General features: G+C 43.2%; 2 protein-coding genes across 4 annotated transcripts in view; one reads left to right on the top strand and one right to left on the bottom strand.

Annotated features, from left to right (window-relative positions):
* Window positions 1–20,397, bottom strand: part of MCC (MCC regulator of Wnt signaling pathway) — a 488,688-nt gene that overhangs the window by 290,763 nt on the left and 177,528 nt on the right. For 2 of the 3 annotated variants that reach the window (XM_081505690.1, XM_081505691.1), the window contains exon 1: window positions 13,659–14,262. The exons of the other annotated variant lie outside the window; for it this stretch is intronic. In XM_081505690.1, coding sequence (XP_081361816.1) covers window positions 13,659–13,715 — 57 coding nt within the window. In that variant the 5' untranslated portion in view covers window positions 13,716–14,262. Of the gene's footprint in view, window positions 1–13,658; window positions 14,263–20,397 lie in introns of those variants that run through there. 3 annotated transcript variants of the gene reach the window in all.
* On the top strand, window positions 13,668–18,941 carry LOC145512116 (uncharacterized). Its single transcript, XM_081505700.1, has 2 exons — window positions 13,668–14,239; window positions 16,340–18,941. The coding sequence occupies exons 1-2, from the start codon at window positions 13,863–13,865 to the stop codon at window positions 16,362–16,364; spliced, it is 402 nt and encodes a 133-aa protein (XP_081361826.1). The 5' UTR covers window positions 13,668–13,862; the 3' UTR covers window positions 16,365–18,941.

Raw genomic sequence — 20,397 nt, 5'->3', positions numbered from 1 at the left:
ATGTTTTTAAGTGATTAGTACTGCCACTTGCTAGCTCATTAACATTCTGACTTTGTAAATCCAAAAAAGGAAATACCTTTCTTTTGCCAATATTTGGAAAAACATTTTCCCAGATAATGAGCTGTTGGCATTGAAGTCCAGCAAACATCAGCAGGCTGTGAAACTCTTTTTTTAAAAAAAAATTTTTCTGAAAATTTTAGTGCTCACTTACAACCACAGCTACTAATGTTCTGTTTGTAGTATCAAAATAATAAAAATAATACTACGGGAGCTAACTACTAGCATTTATCATGCACTTTGATAAGCACTACATAGGTTATGTCACTGGTCTTCACCAAGGTGAATTTTCACTATTTTATAATCAAGAATGTGCAGCCCAGAAAAGCAACTGATTCCAGATCGCCTAACTAGGAAGTGGCAGAGCCGTGATTTCAGAGCACATAGCTTCACCACACAGTTTTGCAGATGGACAAACTGAGGCGATAAATCAAGTGACTTGGCCCAGAGAAGAAGTAAGTAAAGAAGCTGACCAAAAAGAGATTTTCTCTTAGTCATTCAACATATTACCCTGATCCCAAGATGTCCTCATTGCTGGCTGGGACATTCTAATGCCAAATAAGAAGGGTGCCCTATCTCCGACACTGGGGGAATTAAAGGGCTTGAAGGCAGTTTCATCACATCGGACACTTTCTTTGGCCTTAATTATAAAACATGTATTCCAGGCAGCATTTTCATCAGCATCGCAGAAGCCCCAAAGGAGAAACAGTCTGAAAAGTCACTCTATTAATCACACAAGAAGGCAAACTGCCTTCTGATCTCTCAGTACATCAAAGCATCCTGAAAAAAGGGGATCCCAACTTTAGTCTAAATCTACTCACTGGAGGTCAAAACTCCGGTCCTGGGGTCCAACTCACCTACTTTCCCCTCCTCACTACTAACCCCTGATTAATAATCAGCCCAGGCAAAGCAGCCCTGGACTATCTCCTTCCCACAGTGCTCGAGTCCATGCTCACTCTCCTCCGATACTTAATCAAAAATGCTCCCAATCAAGCATGAAAATAAATTAGATTTTGGTTTAACCAGGATTAGATTCACAGCACCAAGAAATAAAGTAACAGTTATCTAGTCTAACAGACCAGCCTCAGACTTCCTGGCTACTCTCCACAGGCCGCTCTTGCTAAAGCCCTCTCCTAAAAAATCCTCCTTAAATACTGTGAAATCACCGCGTGTCAGTGGAGCAGCATAACTCTTCAAGTGCCGTGAACATAACTGCTAACTCTGGTGCCTAACACTGCTTGAGATAACCTAGTCTGTATGTATACAGCAACAGGGGGAGAGCTGCTGGTTGTTGGCCAGAGAAAGGAGCGCTGGCCTCACAATGCATCAGGGAGTTACTTATTCCTGGACATGGTAGAGGAAGGAGTCTCCTGGGCTTGAGTGAGCCCATCTGTTTTCCGTGCAGAAGCAGTGTACGGTTCATGCCTCATTTTACACTCACACTAACTCCTTCTGGAAATATCAAGGAGCCAGAGGCTGTGCAAAGCTCCAACCAGAGAAAAACAGACGTGGACAAAGGAGGAGAGGAATAGGGAACTGATATCCAAATATATGAAGCACTCCTATCGTGCAACAACAAAAAATTTCCTGTATAATTTGATCAAACAAATGGATGCAGACTTGAACAGAGATTTCTCTGACAAAGATAGGGCCAATAAGCATGTGAAAAGAAGCTCAACATCAGTAATCATTAGGGAAATAAAAAGAGGAACCACAAGTAAATAACACTTCATATCCATTATGATGGCTATTATTTAAAAAGCAAAATAAAACAGAAAAGAAGTGTTGGCAAGGATGTGAAGAAGTTGGAATCTCTGCATTGCTGGTGGGAATGATGTAAAGTGGAACAGCCTCTAAAATGGTATGGCCATTCCCCCCAAAGTGAAACACAGAATTCACACATGCTCTAGCGATACTACTTCTGGGAATGTACCCAAATGAAGTGAAAACAAGAGTCAAACAGATATTTGCATACCCACAGGCATCACAGAATTTTTCACAATAGCTATGAAGTAGAGGCAACCCAAGTGTCCATTGAAAGATGAATGGATAAACCAAACATAACATGGCAAATAGATGGGGAAACAGTGGAAACAGTAACAGATTTTATTTTTCTGGGCTCCAAAATCACTGCAGATGGTGACTGCAGCCATGAAATTAAAAGATGCTTGCTCCTTGGAAGAAAAGCTATGACCAACCTAGACAGCATATTAAAAAGCAGAGACATCACTTTGCCAACAAAGGTCCCTCTAGTCAAAGCTATGGTTTGTCCAGTAGTCATGTATGGATGTGAGAGTTGGACTATAACAAAAGCTGAACGCCAAAGAATTGATGCTTTTGAACTGTGGTGTTGGAGAAGACTCTTGAGAGTCCCTTGGACTGCAAGGAGACCAGTCAATCCTAAAGGAGATCAGTCCTGAATATTCATTGGAAGGACTGATGTTGAAGCTGAAACTACAATACTTTGGTCACCTGATGTGAAGAGCTGACTTATTGGAAAAGACCCTGATGCTGGGAAAGACTAAAGGCAGGAAGAGAGGGGATGACAGAGGATGAGATAGTTGGATGGCATCACTGACTCTATGGACATGAATTTAAAAAGCTCTGGGAGTTGGTGATGGACAGAGAGGCCTAGCATGCTGCAGTCCATGGGGTCACAAAGAGTCAGACATGACTGAGCGACTGAACAGTAGATTATCATTCAGTCATAAAATGGATGTTCTGACACGTGCTACAGTATCAATGAAGCTAGAAGACATTATGCTAAGGGAAACAAACCAATCACGAAGGAATAAATATTTTATGAAACTCGAGTTATCAAGACGAGTCAAATTCAGAGGGGCAGAAAGTAAAATGGTAGTTACCAGGGAAAGGAAGGAAATGGGGAGTGTTTGATGGGCATAGAGTTTCAGTTGGAGAAGGTGAAGAAGTGCTGGAGACCGATGGCTATGAAGGTTGCACAATAACGTGAATGTACTTAATGCTACAGAACTGTACCCTTAAAATGGTTAAGACTGTTAATTTTATGTGATTTATATTTTACTATAATTAAAAAAAAAAGGGGGGGGCTAGAAGGATTGACTAAGTCCTGCACTATCAACACACAGCAACTGGCAAACCAGCCAGACAGCAAGATCATCTAGCTATTCCCCCCTGGATTTTTTACCTGGTAGACCCCAACAATCTTGACCAATAAAAACTCATGGAGTGCAGACTACTACAATATACGCCAAAATCATACTTAGACCTAAAAATAAATTTTTCCAATTATTTTAATAGTGTGATTTAGTAGTAATGTCATATGTAGATGAGAATACAGAAGAACTAGACTTTCACCTCTTAAAGTAATTGCAGACGATTATTATAAAACACATACTTTACAACAAATCCTGTGATATAGAAACTGAGGAAGTTGAGGCAGAAGAGGAAAGTTAACTCCTGGGAGTTATGGGAAAAAAAACCTGGTTTCTACACTTCCCCTCTGCCACTAACCAGGCTTCATGCCTCAGTTTCCTCATCAATCATGCAAATGGCTTGGATAAAACAAAATGCAAATCAAAGAAGTTCTTAATGGTGCCACCCAACAGAAACATCTCCTTTGGCTAATTCCAGGCTTACCTGGCAACTTTCTGGTCATGACCTGACTGCTAAACAGCTATGCTTTTCAAAAGGAAAAAAGTGTCAACATTCCAGGCTCCTTGGAGCTATATTGGTTATAAGTCAATAAATATGAAAGTTCATAAAAAAGTAAAGTCAAGTGATCTTAAATAGTGGAAGGAAACTGGTCCCAGTGACAGCGGAAAATAGAGCTCAGTTTTCCTAATTCAGAATCCACCTATACTCCATATATCAGCATCCATCAACACTGAACCCTCCATTAAGAGAGGGAAGGCAGTTTTCAAATCATTCTTGGCCAGTGTCCATATCACTTAGTCCTTTAAACCATTCCTCTCAAGGTAAAAGCATACTCACATACTCCGAGGATGTTCAAAAATGATTATAGTTTATTTTAGCACATATAACAATTTCTGCTTGGAGAAAATGACACCATTTGAAAGTCTGCGCATATGCAAAGGCTTTAAGAGAGTGAAGGAAACAAAAGGGGAAGCATCTGACCGATCACTCTACCTTTTCTGAGAACAGTTTCTTTTAATTGGCTTTTGGGACACAGCCTTCCCGGCCTTTTCTTTGCTAGCTCCTCCTGTTCCTGAGGACGTCTTCCTGCCCCTATTCCCTCAAAAGAATACACACACACATACACACACAAGAAGAAGGATTTTTAAAAAATCAATTCAGGCGTATTTTCAAAACAAGCCAGAGAAATCCAGATTCTTCTCCAAAGTCTACAAAGAGACAGATGATCTCACCAGAACTATCGTCCCTGACCTCACCTCCTTCCACTCTCCCCTTGCTCACTGCACTCCAAGGCACATCCCTCCTTGTTGACACACACCATGCACGCTCTGGCCTCTGACCTTGACCTTTATCTGTCCCACTGCCTGAAATGGTCATCATCATCTTTGCATGACTTCATTCCTCCTTGCCTTCAGGTCTTGGTTCACAGATTCCTGCAGACAGATCTTCCCTGATCACGTAATAGCATCCCTCCCTCCTTCACTCTTCCTTCCTCCTGTGCATCACCACTGGATGTATCTGTCATGCGTGTTGTCTGTTTGCCGCTGGAATGCAGTATTCATTAAAACAGGGACTGCATCAGTTTTGTTTCTGTAACCCCACACCAAAGAACAGCACCTGGCATGCAGAAGGCACACAATGTTTGTTGAATGGAAAAATGAGCTAGGAATAGAGAGTGTTACAGTAATAATGATCAAACTAAAGTTTTTCACATGTGTCCTTTAACCAAAGTACATAAGTGGCCAATCCAACACATCTGTCACACTATGAAGTAACTGCTGTCTGGTCCAACAAGTAAATACGAAGCCTGTGGATGCCCTGAGTCACATATTGATGAGGTGCCGGCAATACTGGGATGGGTTTCACTTGGTGCCTGCTTTCAAAGACCGCATGGTCTCCTAGGGAGGTCATGGATGAAGTAAATATTCTGAACACAGATGAGGAAAGAATGACTAATCTGGGAGGCTAAGAAGGACCCAGGCAGGAGCAGGAAGTCCCTGCAAGTGTGCCATGTATTCTATGAACGAGTCCACACAACCCATAGGAAACAGGGACAAGCCATTACCCCAACTCTCACCGTGCAACCAACCAGAGGATCCACTACTTTTCTAATTGCTGGGCAATCTTTTTCCACATTGGCATTCTTCCTTTGACAATTGCTTCAGTATTTCTCACAAATCCAGCTGGTGTTGTTCACTGATGTGCCTGCACACGCTGAGGCTTCGTGAAATTTTCTGTTCTCAGGTGATGGAACACCACAGCCTTCGGCTTAAGAGTGCATTTCCATCTCGGGTCCTATATGTCCCGTCAAGTGTTCCAAGCACCAACCAAACCTCCTGACAAGTACTCTGCCTCACAACGTCCCACCAATCAAAGCATGGAGTAGCTTCACCAACACAACTTTTCCAGCCCAACAGACTTTGATTGCTCTTTACAAAGTTAACAACCCCTAACTTACTGGCCAGTAGAATCAACAGTTGCTAATGCCCGAGATTTTTTTTTTTTTTTTGCCTAAATTGTCTCAAAGTTTAATCTCCTCTGCTGTGTTTCAAAGATATACTGAAAGATTTACATAAAAAGTGCTTTATAACCTTAGTCATTCTTTATGATAATGCAAACTTTCGAAAAGGTGTCCTCTTTCCCTTTTGTATTAATGTTGGCTCCTTCTGTTCAGCAAGAGAAAAAGGGCATTTGATAGAGAGGACAGCTTTGTGATCCCAGTAAATATTTACTGTATAAATTGAACTTCTCTTTATCTGTATAATCCAGGTTATTCTCTTCCTGTTTCTTTCAAGAATAAAAGTTGGCCACTGCTAGGAATTCAGGTGCTTTTAGGGGAGGTGAGAATATAATTGCCAATAACTTATCTCCGCCACGATACCCCCTTGCTGATATAAAAATCCCCATCCTGACTACTATCAATTTTCTGTGTCTTTTTTTAGCTTGTCTAATTCTATAATCTCGCTAACATAAACTTCTTTCCCAGAATCTAGAGATTACTTAAAATGTAATCTTGGTTTCCTGAAGTTTGACTCCTTGGATCAAAACCTAAATTTCAAACCTTTTTTCATTACTAACTCCTTAATCTTTCTGTAAATGCAGCTTTTATTTTCTAGTTACAGGCTGGCTATGGGAGGACATCTTCCACATGATGTGTGCCGGGTAAATTCGCCTTGAGCAGCTATTAAAATAGCACCTGGAGTTTAGTTGGCGAGTGTCTCCATCATACTCCCTGCTCTGGATGTGTGCCCCTCTCAAAGTCCTGGCACCTCAAACCTCCTAACCACAGTCCTCTAAAAAAGTCATTACAGTGAAAAGTCTTGGGACTGATTTTCAAACTTCCTGCCTGGACAAAGCCCTTCCTCAGAATCAAGGTTCTCGCTCCGCTTTCAGGTCAAGTTCCTGATCGTCTGCCTGGCTTCTGACCTCCCTCCCTCCCCGTGTTTCGTGACCCCCACCCGGGGCCAGCCACGCCTCACGACTTGTCCCTCCGGCTGGGCTCCACTCACCCAGGACCCAGCCACCAGCAGCTGCCCTGCCTGCAGCCAGGCTGTCCACCTCACCTGCTTTTTCTTTTTTAATAAACCTCAGAGCTCGGCAGGCCCCCAGTGATTTAGCCAACTGTAGTAGAAGTCTACAGCCCCACTGGCAAGGGTGAGAGAACCCTAATCTTTGTCACAGAGGGAATCTTATTCTCATCCTGTCACCTCACATATTGCAGCACTAATTCCTCCAATGCCTCAGGGCACACCGGCCGGTGGGGTAGAGGTCACGTGGCCTCCATCTTCCCTACAGTTTAAGTGGGAACAGAAGGCAGGCCTTCTTGGCTGAAGACTGCCCTACTCCTTATCAATAAATCTCCTTTTAGGGCTCTTGAAAATCAGTGTCTAGAATTCTTCAGCCACTTGAAGGTGAAGGCAATGAGCATACTCATTTCATTCTTATCAAAGAAAATTGGGGTATTGCATAGAGATTACAATACAAATCAAGATAAACAGGCTTATTAAATAGAATACTCCCTCGTGGGAAAATAGGATGAAAAGCTGAGAGTAATAATAGAAACTAACAAAAAGAACCACTAGAGGAATGGTAGATTCTGGAGAAAGACCAACTGGCCTCAAAGTTTGACACCACCATTTATAATCTGTATAATCTTCGTAAGGGTTTTCATCTCTTATGCCTTAATTTCTCTATCTGTAACATGGACATCATAGAATGTATGTCACAGGGTTTTTGTTAATTAAGCAAGTGAATACCAAGAAAATGCTTAGAAAGTGTTATCTATACAAACCACTAAATTAATGGCTAAAAACACAAACTAAAACCACAAAAGTTATTGCCAGCCATTGGGAAATAGAAGATCAGGGTTTTAGGCATGGCTCTTGTTTTGTGACTTCTGTACTACATTAAAAATGGTTGCAAATGCTTTATCAAACCCCCTTGAAGAGGTGGGATCTCTTTCTTCATCCCTCTGAATCTGGGCTAAGCATACAGCTGTTCTAATCAACAGAATACAGATGTGACTCTTGCCAATTTCAGTCCTACATTTTAAAAGAATTGGCAGCTTTCACTCCCTCCTTGGAACCTAGCTGCCATGCTGAGAGGAAACCCAAGCAGCACATGGGCAAGCCCGTGCAGAAGAGAAGTGAGGTGACCTCCCAGCCCACAGCCAGCACACAATGGCCAGCCACGTTATTAAGCTGTTTTGGAGGTGGATCATGTAGCTGCAGTCACAGACACAAGTCCAGCCACCTCCAGCTCTGCCCAAAACTGCAAAATCACAAGTAAGATTGGTATTTTAAGCCTTTAAATTTGGGGGGCAGTTTGTTACACAGCCATGGTCAGCCAAACACAAAAAACAAAAAACACCTCAGACCAAGCACTTAAATCGGTTGCTCAAATTCTATGTTTATGAAAAGGGAAGAGAGAGAGAAGAGGCAGGGTGTTCATTCATTTGTTCAACAACCTACTTTGTGCACAGCCTCTGTGACACTGCTATTCTGATGCTAATGGTTTGTGTCTAAGACAGACAGTAGACAACTCATTACAATGGAGCGTGATTCCAAAAGGACAGAGGAGTAAGAAAGAAGTAGAAAAGGGTGTGGGCATATCAGATCTTCCAACCCTGATATTTTGTAAACTTGATGATGTAGATGTACTTACATCTGTGAGATAGCCACTTAGATTATCTTGTATGATTATCTCATCCAGAGAACAATTTTCTCCTGTACAAATCCACTTCTTAATTAGAGTACCAATAAAAATATGGGTTTCAGTAGCTATGCAACAAGTGAATGGTGAAAGCATGAGGAGTCGCCTCTATAACCTCCATCGGGGAGTGGAATAATCTCATGAAAGAGGCTTTGAATAAAGAAAGAAGGACAGCGTTAAGGGACATATGATTTCTTTTGGGGCAACTAAGATTTTAAAGTAAAGAGTGATGGGAGAATTTTACCTATTCATTGCTTGATGTTTAAAAAGCAAAGAATATACACTGATTGCTTTGGATAAGAGGTTTTAATCACTGCCAAGAAAGAACAAACCCTTAAAGACAAAATTTTAGTTTGCTACATAAATAGGCAGCTGTCTATCAGGCAAGCAGATCCAGTCCACAGCTATTCTGTAAAGATAAATTCAAGTCATTACCCTCATAACGCTGTACCTTAAGACCTTTCCAAGGTCTGAATAATTCTAAGAGCCAAAAAAATATGATTATGACAGTGAAATAAGAGTCAGCTACATACTGGTCCCACAAGTTTTAACCAAGACAAACAGAACTAATTGCTGACAGAAAATGCACGGCAATGAGGAAGAAGATTTAGCGGCCTTTTCTCGACAAGGTTTGGGAGAATTTAATCTAATGCTGCTGAAAGCGTGTCCATTCAGCTTCTTTATCATGGGAGAGAGGACCTGAAAGTCAAACATTTAATTTTGTAAGTACTTTTAAATTTGTCTGGTGTTGAAGTCCTTCCTTAACCTCGTGTTAGGAAAAGAAAAACAGACTTTGATAAGGAGAGCCAATAGACAAGAAAAAAGAATAGCCAACTCACGCTTCTCACATTTTCCTTTCATTGTGTTGTTGTCAATAGGGATTAGTTCACTTTGGTTAAAGTGTTTCAGTTCAGTTCAGTCGCTCAGCCGTGTCCGACTCTTTGCGACCCCATGAATTGCAGCACGCCAGGCCTCTCTGTCCCGGAGTCTACCCAAACCCATGTCCATCGAGTTGGTGATGCCATCCAACCATCTCATCCTCTGTCGTCCCCTTCTCCTCCTGCCCCCAATCCTACCCAGCATTAGGGTCTTTTCCAATGAGTCAACTCTTCGCATGAGGTGGCCAAAGTATCGGAGTTTCAGCTTCAACATCAGTCCTTCCAATGAACACCCAGGACTGATCTCCTTTAGGATGGATTGATTGGATCTCCTTGCAGTCCAAGAGACTCTCAAGAGTCTTCTCCAACACCACAGTTCAAAAGCATCAATTCTGCGGCACTCAGCTTTCTTCACCATCCAACTCTCACATCCATACATGACCACTGGAAAGACCATAGCCTTGACTAGACGGACTTTTGTTGGCAAAGGAATGTCTCTGCTTTTAAATATGCTATCTAGGTTGGCCATAACCTTCCTTCCAAGGAGTAAGCGTCTTTTAATTTCATGGCTGCAATCACCATCAGCAGTGATTTTGGAGCCCAGAAAAATAAAGTCTGACACTGTTTCTACTGTTTCCCCATCTACTTCCCATGAAGTGATGGGACCAGATGCCATGATCTTAGTTTTCTGAACGTTGAGCTTTAAGCCAACTTTCTCACTCTCCTCTTTCACTTTCATCAAGAGGCTCTTTAGTTCTTCTTCACTTTCTGCCATAAGGGTGGTGTCATCCGCATATCTGAGGTTATTGATATTTCTCCCGGCAATCTTGATTCCAGCTTGTGTTTCTTTCAGCCCAGCGTTTCTCATGATGTACTCTGCATATAAGTGTTTAGACCTGATAAAATCATTTGTGGTCATCAATATGGCCACAGGTAGAAACAATTTTTGTCTCTTATTATTATCTCACAGAATCTTAAACAGCTATTGTTTAAAATATAGACACAAAAGGGGCACATTCATGAACTTCCTGGTTTTCCCTTTTTAAAGTCCTCATGCCCAGTCCCTAGCTGGGTCTCCTGATCACGACTCCTTCACATCCACACGCCTCCTGCCTCTCTTGCACCCAAGCATTCCTGGGGCACTATAGGCAAAGGCCAGCAGGGACCAAGCTGGCTGCTGTCACGAACAGGACCAGCAAGTGACAACAAGAAACTGATTCCAGTCACTCCCCCTTGTTTAGGATATCACAGCGTCAGTGTCAACAATACTGTGCAAGAGTCAATGACTCTGGTGGCTAGAGAACACTTGTAGAAGGGCCAAGCTCTCAAGTCAACACCAACAAGACAGCGTCTTGTTCATGATACCCAGCGAGACAGCGTCTTGTTCATGATACCCAGGATAATGCTAGGCAATATCCTCTTCCTGCCCCTGAAATGCCTGGTGAACATCAGGCTCAATCTGACCCCAAGGCGACCTCTACACAGCTTTGAGGCTCCTGGGCAATAAGAGCTACGCCACCAAAAGGTAGGTCTTAATAAAAGAGGGTGGCAACTCTGCCCGCCAAGACATTAAAGCAAAACCAGTGTTTAAGAGAAAAATTACAGTGAAAATAGGAAACTCTCCTTTACATCATGGACCTTAATGAGAAATACACATGAACTGTATTCAGGTCTATGGATCCATATGGATACTGCTCCATGGATACTACAGAGAAGGCAACTGCTACAAATATTGCCCATGATAAACTGAACTGAGATTTAGGGTCCACAAGGTATGATACACACGACCCTCCTTTGCTTACAAATTCTCTTTACATATACCCTGATTTAAAATATGGGGGAATTCTCTGGTGGTCCAGAACTCCACGCTTCCATTGCAGGGGGGAGACAGGTTCAATTCCTGGTCAGGGAACTAAAATCCCAAAAGATGTGCAGCACAGCCAAAAAAAAAAAGTACTTAATTAAGTGTATGTGTGTGTGTGTGTGTGTGTGTGTGTATAAAATTATTCTTAAAGCCCCTTCCAACTACTTAATCTGCAGGGAAACTCAAGATTGGGGGGACAGAGTGGCAAGTAAGTCACTAAACCTAGAAATGAGAACCAGTCAAGAAACAAATGAGTAGACATGGAAGGAAAGGAGAGAACACCTGCTGAAGGACATGGCTGGGACAGAGGCTTGCTTACTTTCCTCGGAACAAAACTACGTTCTATAATGCTATACTACTACTGCTCCAACTAATGCAGGGGCCACGAAGCACCCTCAGCGCTTTCACCTGGCCACAGGGTTTTCCAAGGAATTTTTAAGGAGTGGATACAGCCAGGCAAATAATGGAGAGTTACACCTCCCACTTGAGTTTCACAGGTACTCTCGGCTCATCTAATACACTCATGGACTGTGCCAATAGTATTCAAGTCAATCCAAGCCTCGTTTTTCCCTCGTCAGCATTCTAGTCACCTTCATCCTAAACCTGTGATTCATTTTTTAAACAAAGGTACCTGAATAACATACTTCTCGGGCGAGAGAGACTTAAAGTTGCCACACAGAAACAAACAATGTGAAGGGCCTGGCAAAGACTCTGCAAGATACATGCCTTTGATTTCTTAATTTTTTTTTTAAACTTTCTATTTTGCATTAGGGTACAGCCAATTAACAATGTTGTGACTGTTAATTTCAGGTGAACAGGGAAGGGACTCAACCATACATATACATGTATCCATTCTCCCCCAAACTCCCCTCCCATCCAGGCTGCCACATAACACTGGGCAGTTCCCTGTGCTATACAGCTGGTCCTTATTGGTTATCCATTTTAATTATAGCAGTGTGTACATGTCCATCCCAAACGCGAACTATCCCTTCCCCTCAGCAACTGTAAAGTTCGCTTTCTGAGTCAGTGAGTCTCTTGGTTTCTTATCTTAAATGACTTTAGAAGACACGTCAAAGGCTTCTCCTTAAACAGTGTTATTAGTGGAGTGGGGTTGTGGGTTCTATTTTAGATGTGAAACCTCTCCCCTCATGTAAAATTGGCAAAAATCACTTTGAACCTCTTCCCCTACCTCTTGTTTTTAAGTTAAGCCCTCACTCTTAGCATCTACATCACAGGGAAAACCACGGGAATTAAGAAAGGCCTTTACCTCATTTGGCCAACATCTCACAATGCTGTTTCAAATGGGAGCTGGGACAACTCAGCACCAAAACACTTAGAGCACCAGGCAGGGGCCAACTGTCCTCACTGCTGGCTATCGGCCTCAGACCTCCTCAGATTTCCCCCATCTGCACCCCCCAGCTTCCCCAGCACCGGCCCTCACCCCCTAGAGAGGTGCGTTTTCCCTCCCCAGCTGGTACTCTGACATCACCTCTATCTGCCTTCCGGCTGTTTTTTACATGGCTCCTTTTCTTCCCCTTTGCTCTCTCCAGCCATACTCAAGAAGTACAGACTGTTTTGCCCCCAAAACGGCTCAGTGATGATGTTAAGAGGAAAATCCACAGCCACCAAGCCTCCTGCTGTAGGCGTGGATCACACAGACTTCCTGCTCTCTTCTGAGCATCCAGTTCTGTAGGTTTCCCATCACCACTTTTCAGGTATTCAAAGCCTTGGAGGGGGGGTGGGGGTTGGCATGTGCCAGACGCATCCCTAAAGTCATCAAAAAAGGTGGCCTCCAGCATCTGACCACTCATATATTTGCATACCGTTTCATGAAGCTTTAATTTCAAAGCTGGTCTCCAACACTCAAGTGGATTTGTTATTGTGGGAGCCGGGAATTGCAAATGTGCTTGCCTCAAAGACTCAGGAGTCCAGTCCCAGGCAGGAAATAAAGTTCTAAGTCGCTTTGATGTGTTTCCTCTCCACTCCCCTCCCCAGCGCGGGTCATCAGTCTCCTCCGAGGAAAGACCACCTTGCCTGAACTGCAGGACACGTGGGAGCCAGTGGCAGACTCAGTGCTCCAATAAACTCCCGGGCCTCACCAAATTACTTACCGTCAAACTGAGCTCAGCTGGGACCCCCGTGTATTTTGCCGACTACGAAAGGTAATGTGGTACATGCCACTGCAGGAAGGGTGGTGGGAAGGGACAGGGGACCCAGACCACGGAGAGTAAAACGCTTTAGCGTTTTAAGTAAAACGCTTTGGTGCGAGCTTGTTTCTTTTTTTAAGACATCCCTTTCAGACCGAAACATCAAGCCAGTTCAGGTCATTTCCTGAGTAGCACAACAAGTTAAAACAAGATCCAGAAAATCTATTAATCTTTAATTGCGCTGCCTCCAGACTGGGAGCGCGAGGCGGTGGCGTGTAGGGAAGTGAGAAATGGGGAGCGGAGGGAGGTGGTGTAGCAAAGCAAATGCCTAAGAAACCAGAGCTCCTGACCTCAGCTGTTTCTTACCTCACTCAGCTCGGCCGAGGAGTCGTTTCCATATTTCATGGCAACTCCAGAATTCATGACTGCACTTTTCAGAGGCGAGAGCTCCTCCTCTTCCAGGTCTCGGAGTTGCTTAGCAGGCTGGGTATCCACTGCTAGGTCCCTTCTGGCACATTTTAGTCTAGACAGCCATTTTCATCCAGGACAGTGGTGAAGCCCAAACGAAGGATGCAGGCACTCCTAGAAGGCACGGAGCCGGCTCGCGTTTCACGGACGAGCCGTTGCTGCAGGAGGCTGGGCGGCGTGGCGCGCTCGCAGCTGCCGCAGCGGCGGGGCCGGCGCGGGGACCCGGGGACCCGGGGCACCGCCACCCTCGGCGCCGCCTCGCCTCTCTTACGAGGTCTGGGCGCCCCCCATGACCAGGCTGGAGGGTACCTCCGGCAGGATCCGGCCCCCTGCAGGGCTTCGGCGAGTTCCCGAAGAAACCAGGGCGGCGGGCCGAGGAGGATCCGAGCCTCGGGTTCCAGGGAAGGAAAGAAAACGGCAGAAAGCCAGAGCACCGCTGCACTTCGCGGCGAAGTTTCCCGTTTGAATCGTCTGGAGTTGTAAGTGTTTTCTGATTGAATACAGCTGTCTAGCTGCTGCCTACGGGGTAAGCGGAGGAGGCGGGGCCAGAAAGAGAAAAAAAGACGAATAAAAAAGGGAGGAGACCGAGCAGAGGAGATCTTGCCTAGAGAGCAAACATCCTTCCAGCTAGCTCTCTGCGATAGTAATTACAGGACCCAGGTCCAGCAGGAGAGAAGAAACAGGAAAAGCCACCTGAGTAACTGTGCAGAAAAATTACAAAACATGAAACTTCCCTCCTAGTAGCCACTTTCCATAATTTAAGAAGTTCAAGACAAGGCAGCGCTGTGCACTTCTCATGGTACGTTAAGATTTTACAGGAGTGTGGGGTGGTCATTTTCCCTAATCAGTCTAAAGTCGACACAGAAGGTGTAAATTCACTGTCAAACTCTTTCTTTGGTAGATTAGATTTTCTACATGTTCTTAATAAAGATTAAGACCTCCATCACATAAAGGATGAAAGACAGACTCAAATTTCCCATCCTCTCCAACCCTCAAGACAGTCCTTAAAAATACTACATCTCCCATCCACTTCAACCCCCAGACCTTCCTTAAAAATCTTACAGTTCACCTGAGTGGCGCTAGATTCATATTTCTAGGGTTTGTAATAGGAATCCGAAAAGATTCAAAAGGTTGTTATATTCAGCGGACTCCTGGAATCAGAGCTCCCCTGCGGCCCTGCCTTTCTCAGAGGTGAAAATATCCCTCTGTGTGTCGGGGGAGGGGGCTCAGAGTTTTCTCTGTGTAAAGGTTAAAGCCCACTGAACTTGAGATGCACCGAAAAATGTTCTGCTCCTTTAACAGTAGGTCTGCAGGATGGCTTAAGAAACCTGCCTCATCAGTCACTTTCTACACAATGGGAACAAAAGGTCGCCATCCCCAGTGACAGACCTTGGCATTTCCTGAAGCTATGAAAAAGACATTGTATTGTTAATTTCTAAGGCCTAATTTTTTTTCAAACCAAATAGGATGTTTATTTTGCTCTTTAGGAAGAAGCAAAGAACTTGACTATTTGCATAGATCTTATTACTCACATGCCTTCCTCCTGAATTCATTTATTGCCTGATGAAGGCACTACTGGGATGAGGAAGAGCTGGCAGCTTTTTGGGGGCACTGGTCCCAAATTCTAGGGCACTGCCAGACTAGAGCACATTAGGAGAAACTCTGCCACATGGGGACTGGTTGGGAAGCCACATTATTTTACTTATTCATTAAAACTTGTTGAAAACTGTGTGCCTGAAGACAGAGATGGTGGTCTAAAAGAATATAAAAATATACATTAGACTTAAGCACTAACCGGAGAAGGCAATGGCACCCCACTCCAGTACTCTTGCCTGGAAAATCCCATGGATGGAGGAGTCTGATGGGCTGCAGTCCATGGGGTCGTTAAGAGTCAGACACGACTGAGCGACTTCACTTTCACTTTTCACTTTCATGCATTGGAGAAGGAAATGGCAACCCACTCCAGTGTTCTTGCCTGGAGAATCCCAAGGACGGCGGAGCCGGTGGGCTGCTGTCTATGGGGTCGCACAGAGTCGGACACGACTGAGGTGACTTAGCAGCAGCAGCAAGCACTAACTCTGCCCATAACGTGTTTGCAGTCTCATAAAACATAAGCGGAAATGACTATTCTAAATGGATACTTGCCATAAAAGCAGGACAAATGAAGATCTACTGATCTGTGAAGAATGGCTGAGCCCCTCAGAGATGCAGAGTGAGGAGAAAGTATCCCAGGGTGTGGGCCCACGATGAGAGAAAAGGTGGGTGGAGACTGGAATGTGCAAAGCATGTGTAGGGAATGGCAGGTGTTCCATTCTGGAATTGAACCTGGATTAGATGAGTGAGTTAAAGCCAGATCATGGACAGTTTTGAAAGCTAGGCTAAAGAAATGGGCCTTCTGATTGGCAATGGGGGAAAAATGCCCCTATGGGTTTTTGAGCACAGAAATAATAGGATTAGACCTGTGCTTTTTTAGACATTCCAGTGGATTTGTATCACACTCATGAGTAACTAACAAGAATTCAAGTAGAATAATGTTGAGTATGATTCTGGTATTTAAAGAAACATATTTTTCATACTAGATGGCCCCTAAAGCCAAGCAGATGACTTCATCTGGTGTTCAACCAAAAGAAAAGTGATCTGCTCCAAGAGTGAAACAAAAATTGGCAGTGTTGAACTTATTAAGAAGCAATATGTCTGCAGATTCTACTTTATGGACAATATAAGACATTTTTAAGAGCTGTGTTGATTACATGGGATTTTCTTGTTAAACATGACTGTAATACTTAATCCCCACATTAGCTGAAACTCCATTACAATCTGGCATCAGTAAATGTGGCAAACTGGAGGTAAGAAATGGACGTGCCAGCGGGACTATCCCAACAATCCAGCAAGAGGCTAAAAAGGCCTGAACTGAGTTGGGTCAGTGGAAATGAACCAGAGTGGGCAGATGTAAGAGGTTCTTGGAAAAATGGTAAGATAGTAAACAAAGAAAGTAAGTACTGGAAAGATAGTAAACAGAAACTGTAGTGGAAAGAAGAAAGCTTAAAAATGACTTGTAGATCTAGAACATGACTGACTGGGATTTTCGACAATGTTTTCAACAAAAATAAGTATTCCAGAGAAGAAATATGTTAAGGAGGAAACTACATTTGGAATATCATAAGTTTGAGGTGGCATATTCAAGTGAAAATGTTTAGAAGGAAGCTTGAAATGGAGCTAGAGAGATAGTCAAGGTTGTGATGGAGATGGAGGTTTTGGGGTTACTCCTATTAGAATAATAAATAAAACCATGGAAGCAGGTTAGGTTGACAAGCAAGACAGGACAGAGAAAAGAGAAGTGCCCTGAGGACATTAAATTAAAGAAGGTCTTTTTCGTGAAGGGGAAAGAATAAAAGAAGAAATGGTAGAGAAGGCCAGTTAGAGAAATAGGAAGATAACCAGGAGGACTCTGAGTCTGGGAGCCTAAGGGAAATGTCAAGATAGAAGGGACAGCATCAATATTACATGCTATAGACGGGGGAGAAGCCTGAAGACTGATAAAAGAGCACTTCAAAGACATTAAATGTCCTTCAAAAATAAATCTCTACCAAGCCCAGGAGACAGAATGCAGATTATCATAAGGAACAGAGAGGAACTAGGGGTGGTAAACATGTACTACTCTTTCCATAATTTTGATGGTGACAGGAAATCGAGAGATGGGATAGTTTCTTCAGGTAGGTAAGCAATGTAGAGTAGAAGGTAGAATAAACATATCTGTAGCCTGGGGCTAAGGGAAACCCTGGAGACACAGAAAGAAAGGAAGATGAAGCAAAGTTCCTGAAAAAAGAGGGAAGGAAAAGGCCAAGGACAAAAATCATGAGCTTAGTTTTGAAGTAGGCTTGGAGAGGAGATTTCGGTTGCTCCTTCCAAGGAGCCCAGAAACACTTGGGAGAGCTGGAGAATTTATAGACTTGTAAAGAGAAGGCTTCAGTTACATGGTAACTAATAGCATTTGTTTGAAAAGCAATCCAACTTCCTCTGTATGATTGTGGAGCAGTAATGAAAACCAATGAGAACTTAGCAATTTTACTTTAAGAACAGGAAGACCAGACCTCCCTGGTACTCCATGGGTTAAGAATCCACCTGCCAATCAATGCAGGGGACACAGGTTCCATCCCTGGTCCTGGAAGATTCCACATGCCTCGAAGCAACTAAAGCCTGAGCATCACAACTATTGAGCCCAAGCACTCTCGAGTCTGTGCTCTGCAACAAGAGAAGCCGGCGCACTGCAACTGGAAAGGAGCCCCCGCTGGCCGCAACTACAGAGAGTCCTCTTGCAGCAACGAAGACCCAGCGCAGCCAAAAATGTAAATAAATGAATAAAATTAAAAAAAAAAAAAAGAACAGGAAGACCAGAGAACTGCCTGTAAGCTGTCAGGGCACAGAGAACACTGGAGTTGAGCTCCTCTCCCCTGAACTTGTTCAGCATAGGTTCAATGCTGGTGGGCCACACTGAAAGCCAGTGGCATGTAGAATATAGCTTCATGCAGTTAGGGAGAGTCCAAATCAGTTTTCTTCCAATCTAAGATTCCATGAAATGAAGTTTTGTTTTGCATAGCTTAAGTGTTTTGTGGGTTTTTTTTTGTTTTCCTCTTAGTTAGGGATCAGGCTGGGAATTTCTACTATCAAAATATTGCTATAGACAAGAATGAAACTGGGTCAGTGTCCTCAGATTTTAGGAAGAAAGCATCCTATTAAAGCTAATTCACAAGAAGGTGAAAAATATTCATAATCATCTCAAGAAAGCCCAAAGTATTTGCATTGTAAAAGAGGATGCTTTGAAATAGGGCAAAACTGGTGGGATTTCCTGAAGAAGACAGTGACTTTCCAGGGGAAAAAGGGACTTCAGAACCCTGTGGAGATGCAGGGAGTCCCACTCCTCTAGGCCCCTGAGAGTCAATAAAGTCAGGGAACCCTCAAAGCATACGCTCAAAAGAATTTCCTGCCCTAACCCTATAAGCCCACTCCCATGAGTTCAAAAATGCTTTCCCTAACCCAGTTCCTGCAGTGCTCTGCTCAGCCATCAAGCCAGGCCTGGAGCCAGGGCTGACTCCCAGGCTGAGGCCTCCAGCCAGCCTCAGTGGCCTGCCCCATCAGACATCATTTGCTTCAGGTGGCACGAAATAAAGCATTCAGGAAGCACTCCGCTAGATGTTTGTCTTGGTCTCTGTGTCCTCGGAGAACAATGTTAAAAACCTGGGAAAAAAATCACCTAGCTCATCCCTGCCTTCCACTTACATAGGTGAGGATATGCAGGTCTGTGGTGTTGATTCTAAAAAAGAAGAGTGCCCACTGTGTGCCAGACATCGTGCCGTGCTTTGGGATGCAGTGCTGTATGGGACAGAAAAATTCTTGCTTTTACACAGCTGGCATTCTTGGTGGAAAATGATCCATAAATAAAGAAGACAGTTATAGCTTGTGGTGGATGCTATAAAGGAATTAAACAGGAGCTATGATGAGGGACAGCAGGCCCCTTAAATAAAGTAGCCAGAGAAGGCCCTGATGAGGTGAGTTCATTTCAGCAAGAAGGTCAAGAAGGAGCCCACTAGGCAGAAAGTGGGGGAAGGTGGCCAGACAGAAGGATGAGCAAGTACAAAAATCCTGAGGCAGAGAAGGGCTGACCTTTCCAATAACCTTCAAGTTTTAATTTAAAATTCAACAAAATGGTAGACACTACAATGGAATGTGATGAAAGAATGATGGAGGAGCCAGCCCATGCAATGTGTGTGTGTGTTGGCCATAGAGATGCCACATGAAGACTTTAAGCAGGGCAAAGATATGATCCAATTTATGTTTTTAAAAGGTAAATCTAGTCCTATACAAACTTTAAAAAGAAGACATAAGAAAGTTCCTCCTTTATATCAGTATTCCTACAAATAAATGAAAAATTGATAGAATATCCCTACTTTGCAAAATCTACTGAATTAATCATTTAGGCATAAAGCACAATGCTACTAACATCACAAGACATGCAAACACATGACTTCTGATGGAAGAACAAAATACCACCTGTGAAGCCATTTTAGCGGTACCTTAGCAGAAGGAATATGTTACATTAGCCACAGAGATACAATCAGCAAATTCAGACCATAACTCTACAGGACAATCTGGTTTCTTAAACAAGTAAATTGTAAGGGGGAAGAAAAAAGCAAGTGAATGAGATATTAATGGAAGGAGAACCCTATAAACATATCAACCAGTTGCAATATGTGCTCCTTATTGGAATCTTGATTCAAATACCTTGACTGTAAAATAATACGATACTTATGAGATATTCAGAAATATAGTTTTTGAATACTTGATGCAATTTTAAATTATTAATGTTTAAAAATGTTTAATAGTCTTGTGTTTACTTAGAGTTTTAATCTTATACATACATATATATGAAATATTTAGGTGTAAAATGATACAATAGTTGGGATTTGTGTCAAAATCCTAAGGGGGCAAGGAAATCAATGGGGTTTTCAATGAAACAGACTGGCATGAATTGGTAACTCTTAAAGCTGGGTGACGGTGTATGGGAGTTCAATGCTACTCTGTCCACTTGCATATGTTTGAAAATCTTCATAATAAAAAAGCCAAAAAAGGACAATGTTGC

The sequence above is a fragment of the Giraffa tippelskirchi genome, chromosome 7 (assembly GCF_054371585.1).
Source record: "Giraffa tippelskirchi isolate mGirTip1 chromosome 7, T2T-mGirTip1v1.2.pri, whole genome shotgun sequence".
NCBI classification, from domain to species: Eukaryota; Metazoa; Chordata; class Mammalia; order Artiodactyla; family Giraffidae; genus Giraffa; species Giraffa tippelskirchi.
The sequence above is the reverse complement of the archived record's forward strand: the minus strand, read 5'-3'. Positions and strand labels throughout refer to the sequence as shown.

Bases quoted from the DNA above. Each gene is read 5' to 3' on its own strand.
- LOC145512116 (XM_081505700.1), top strand. From the start codon at position 13,863: ATGCAGGCACTCCTAGAAGGCACGGAGCCGGCTCGCGTTTCACGGACG. The intron at 14,240-16,339 runs GTAAGTGTTTTC...TTTTCATACTAG, and splicing joins CGTTTGAATCGTCTGGAGTT to ATGGCCCCTAAAGCCAAGCA.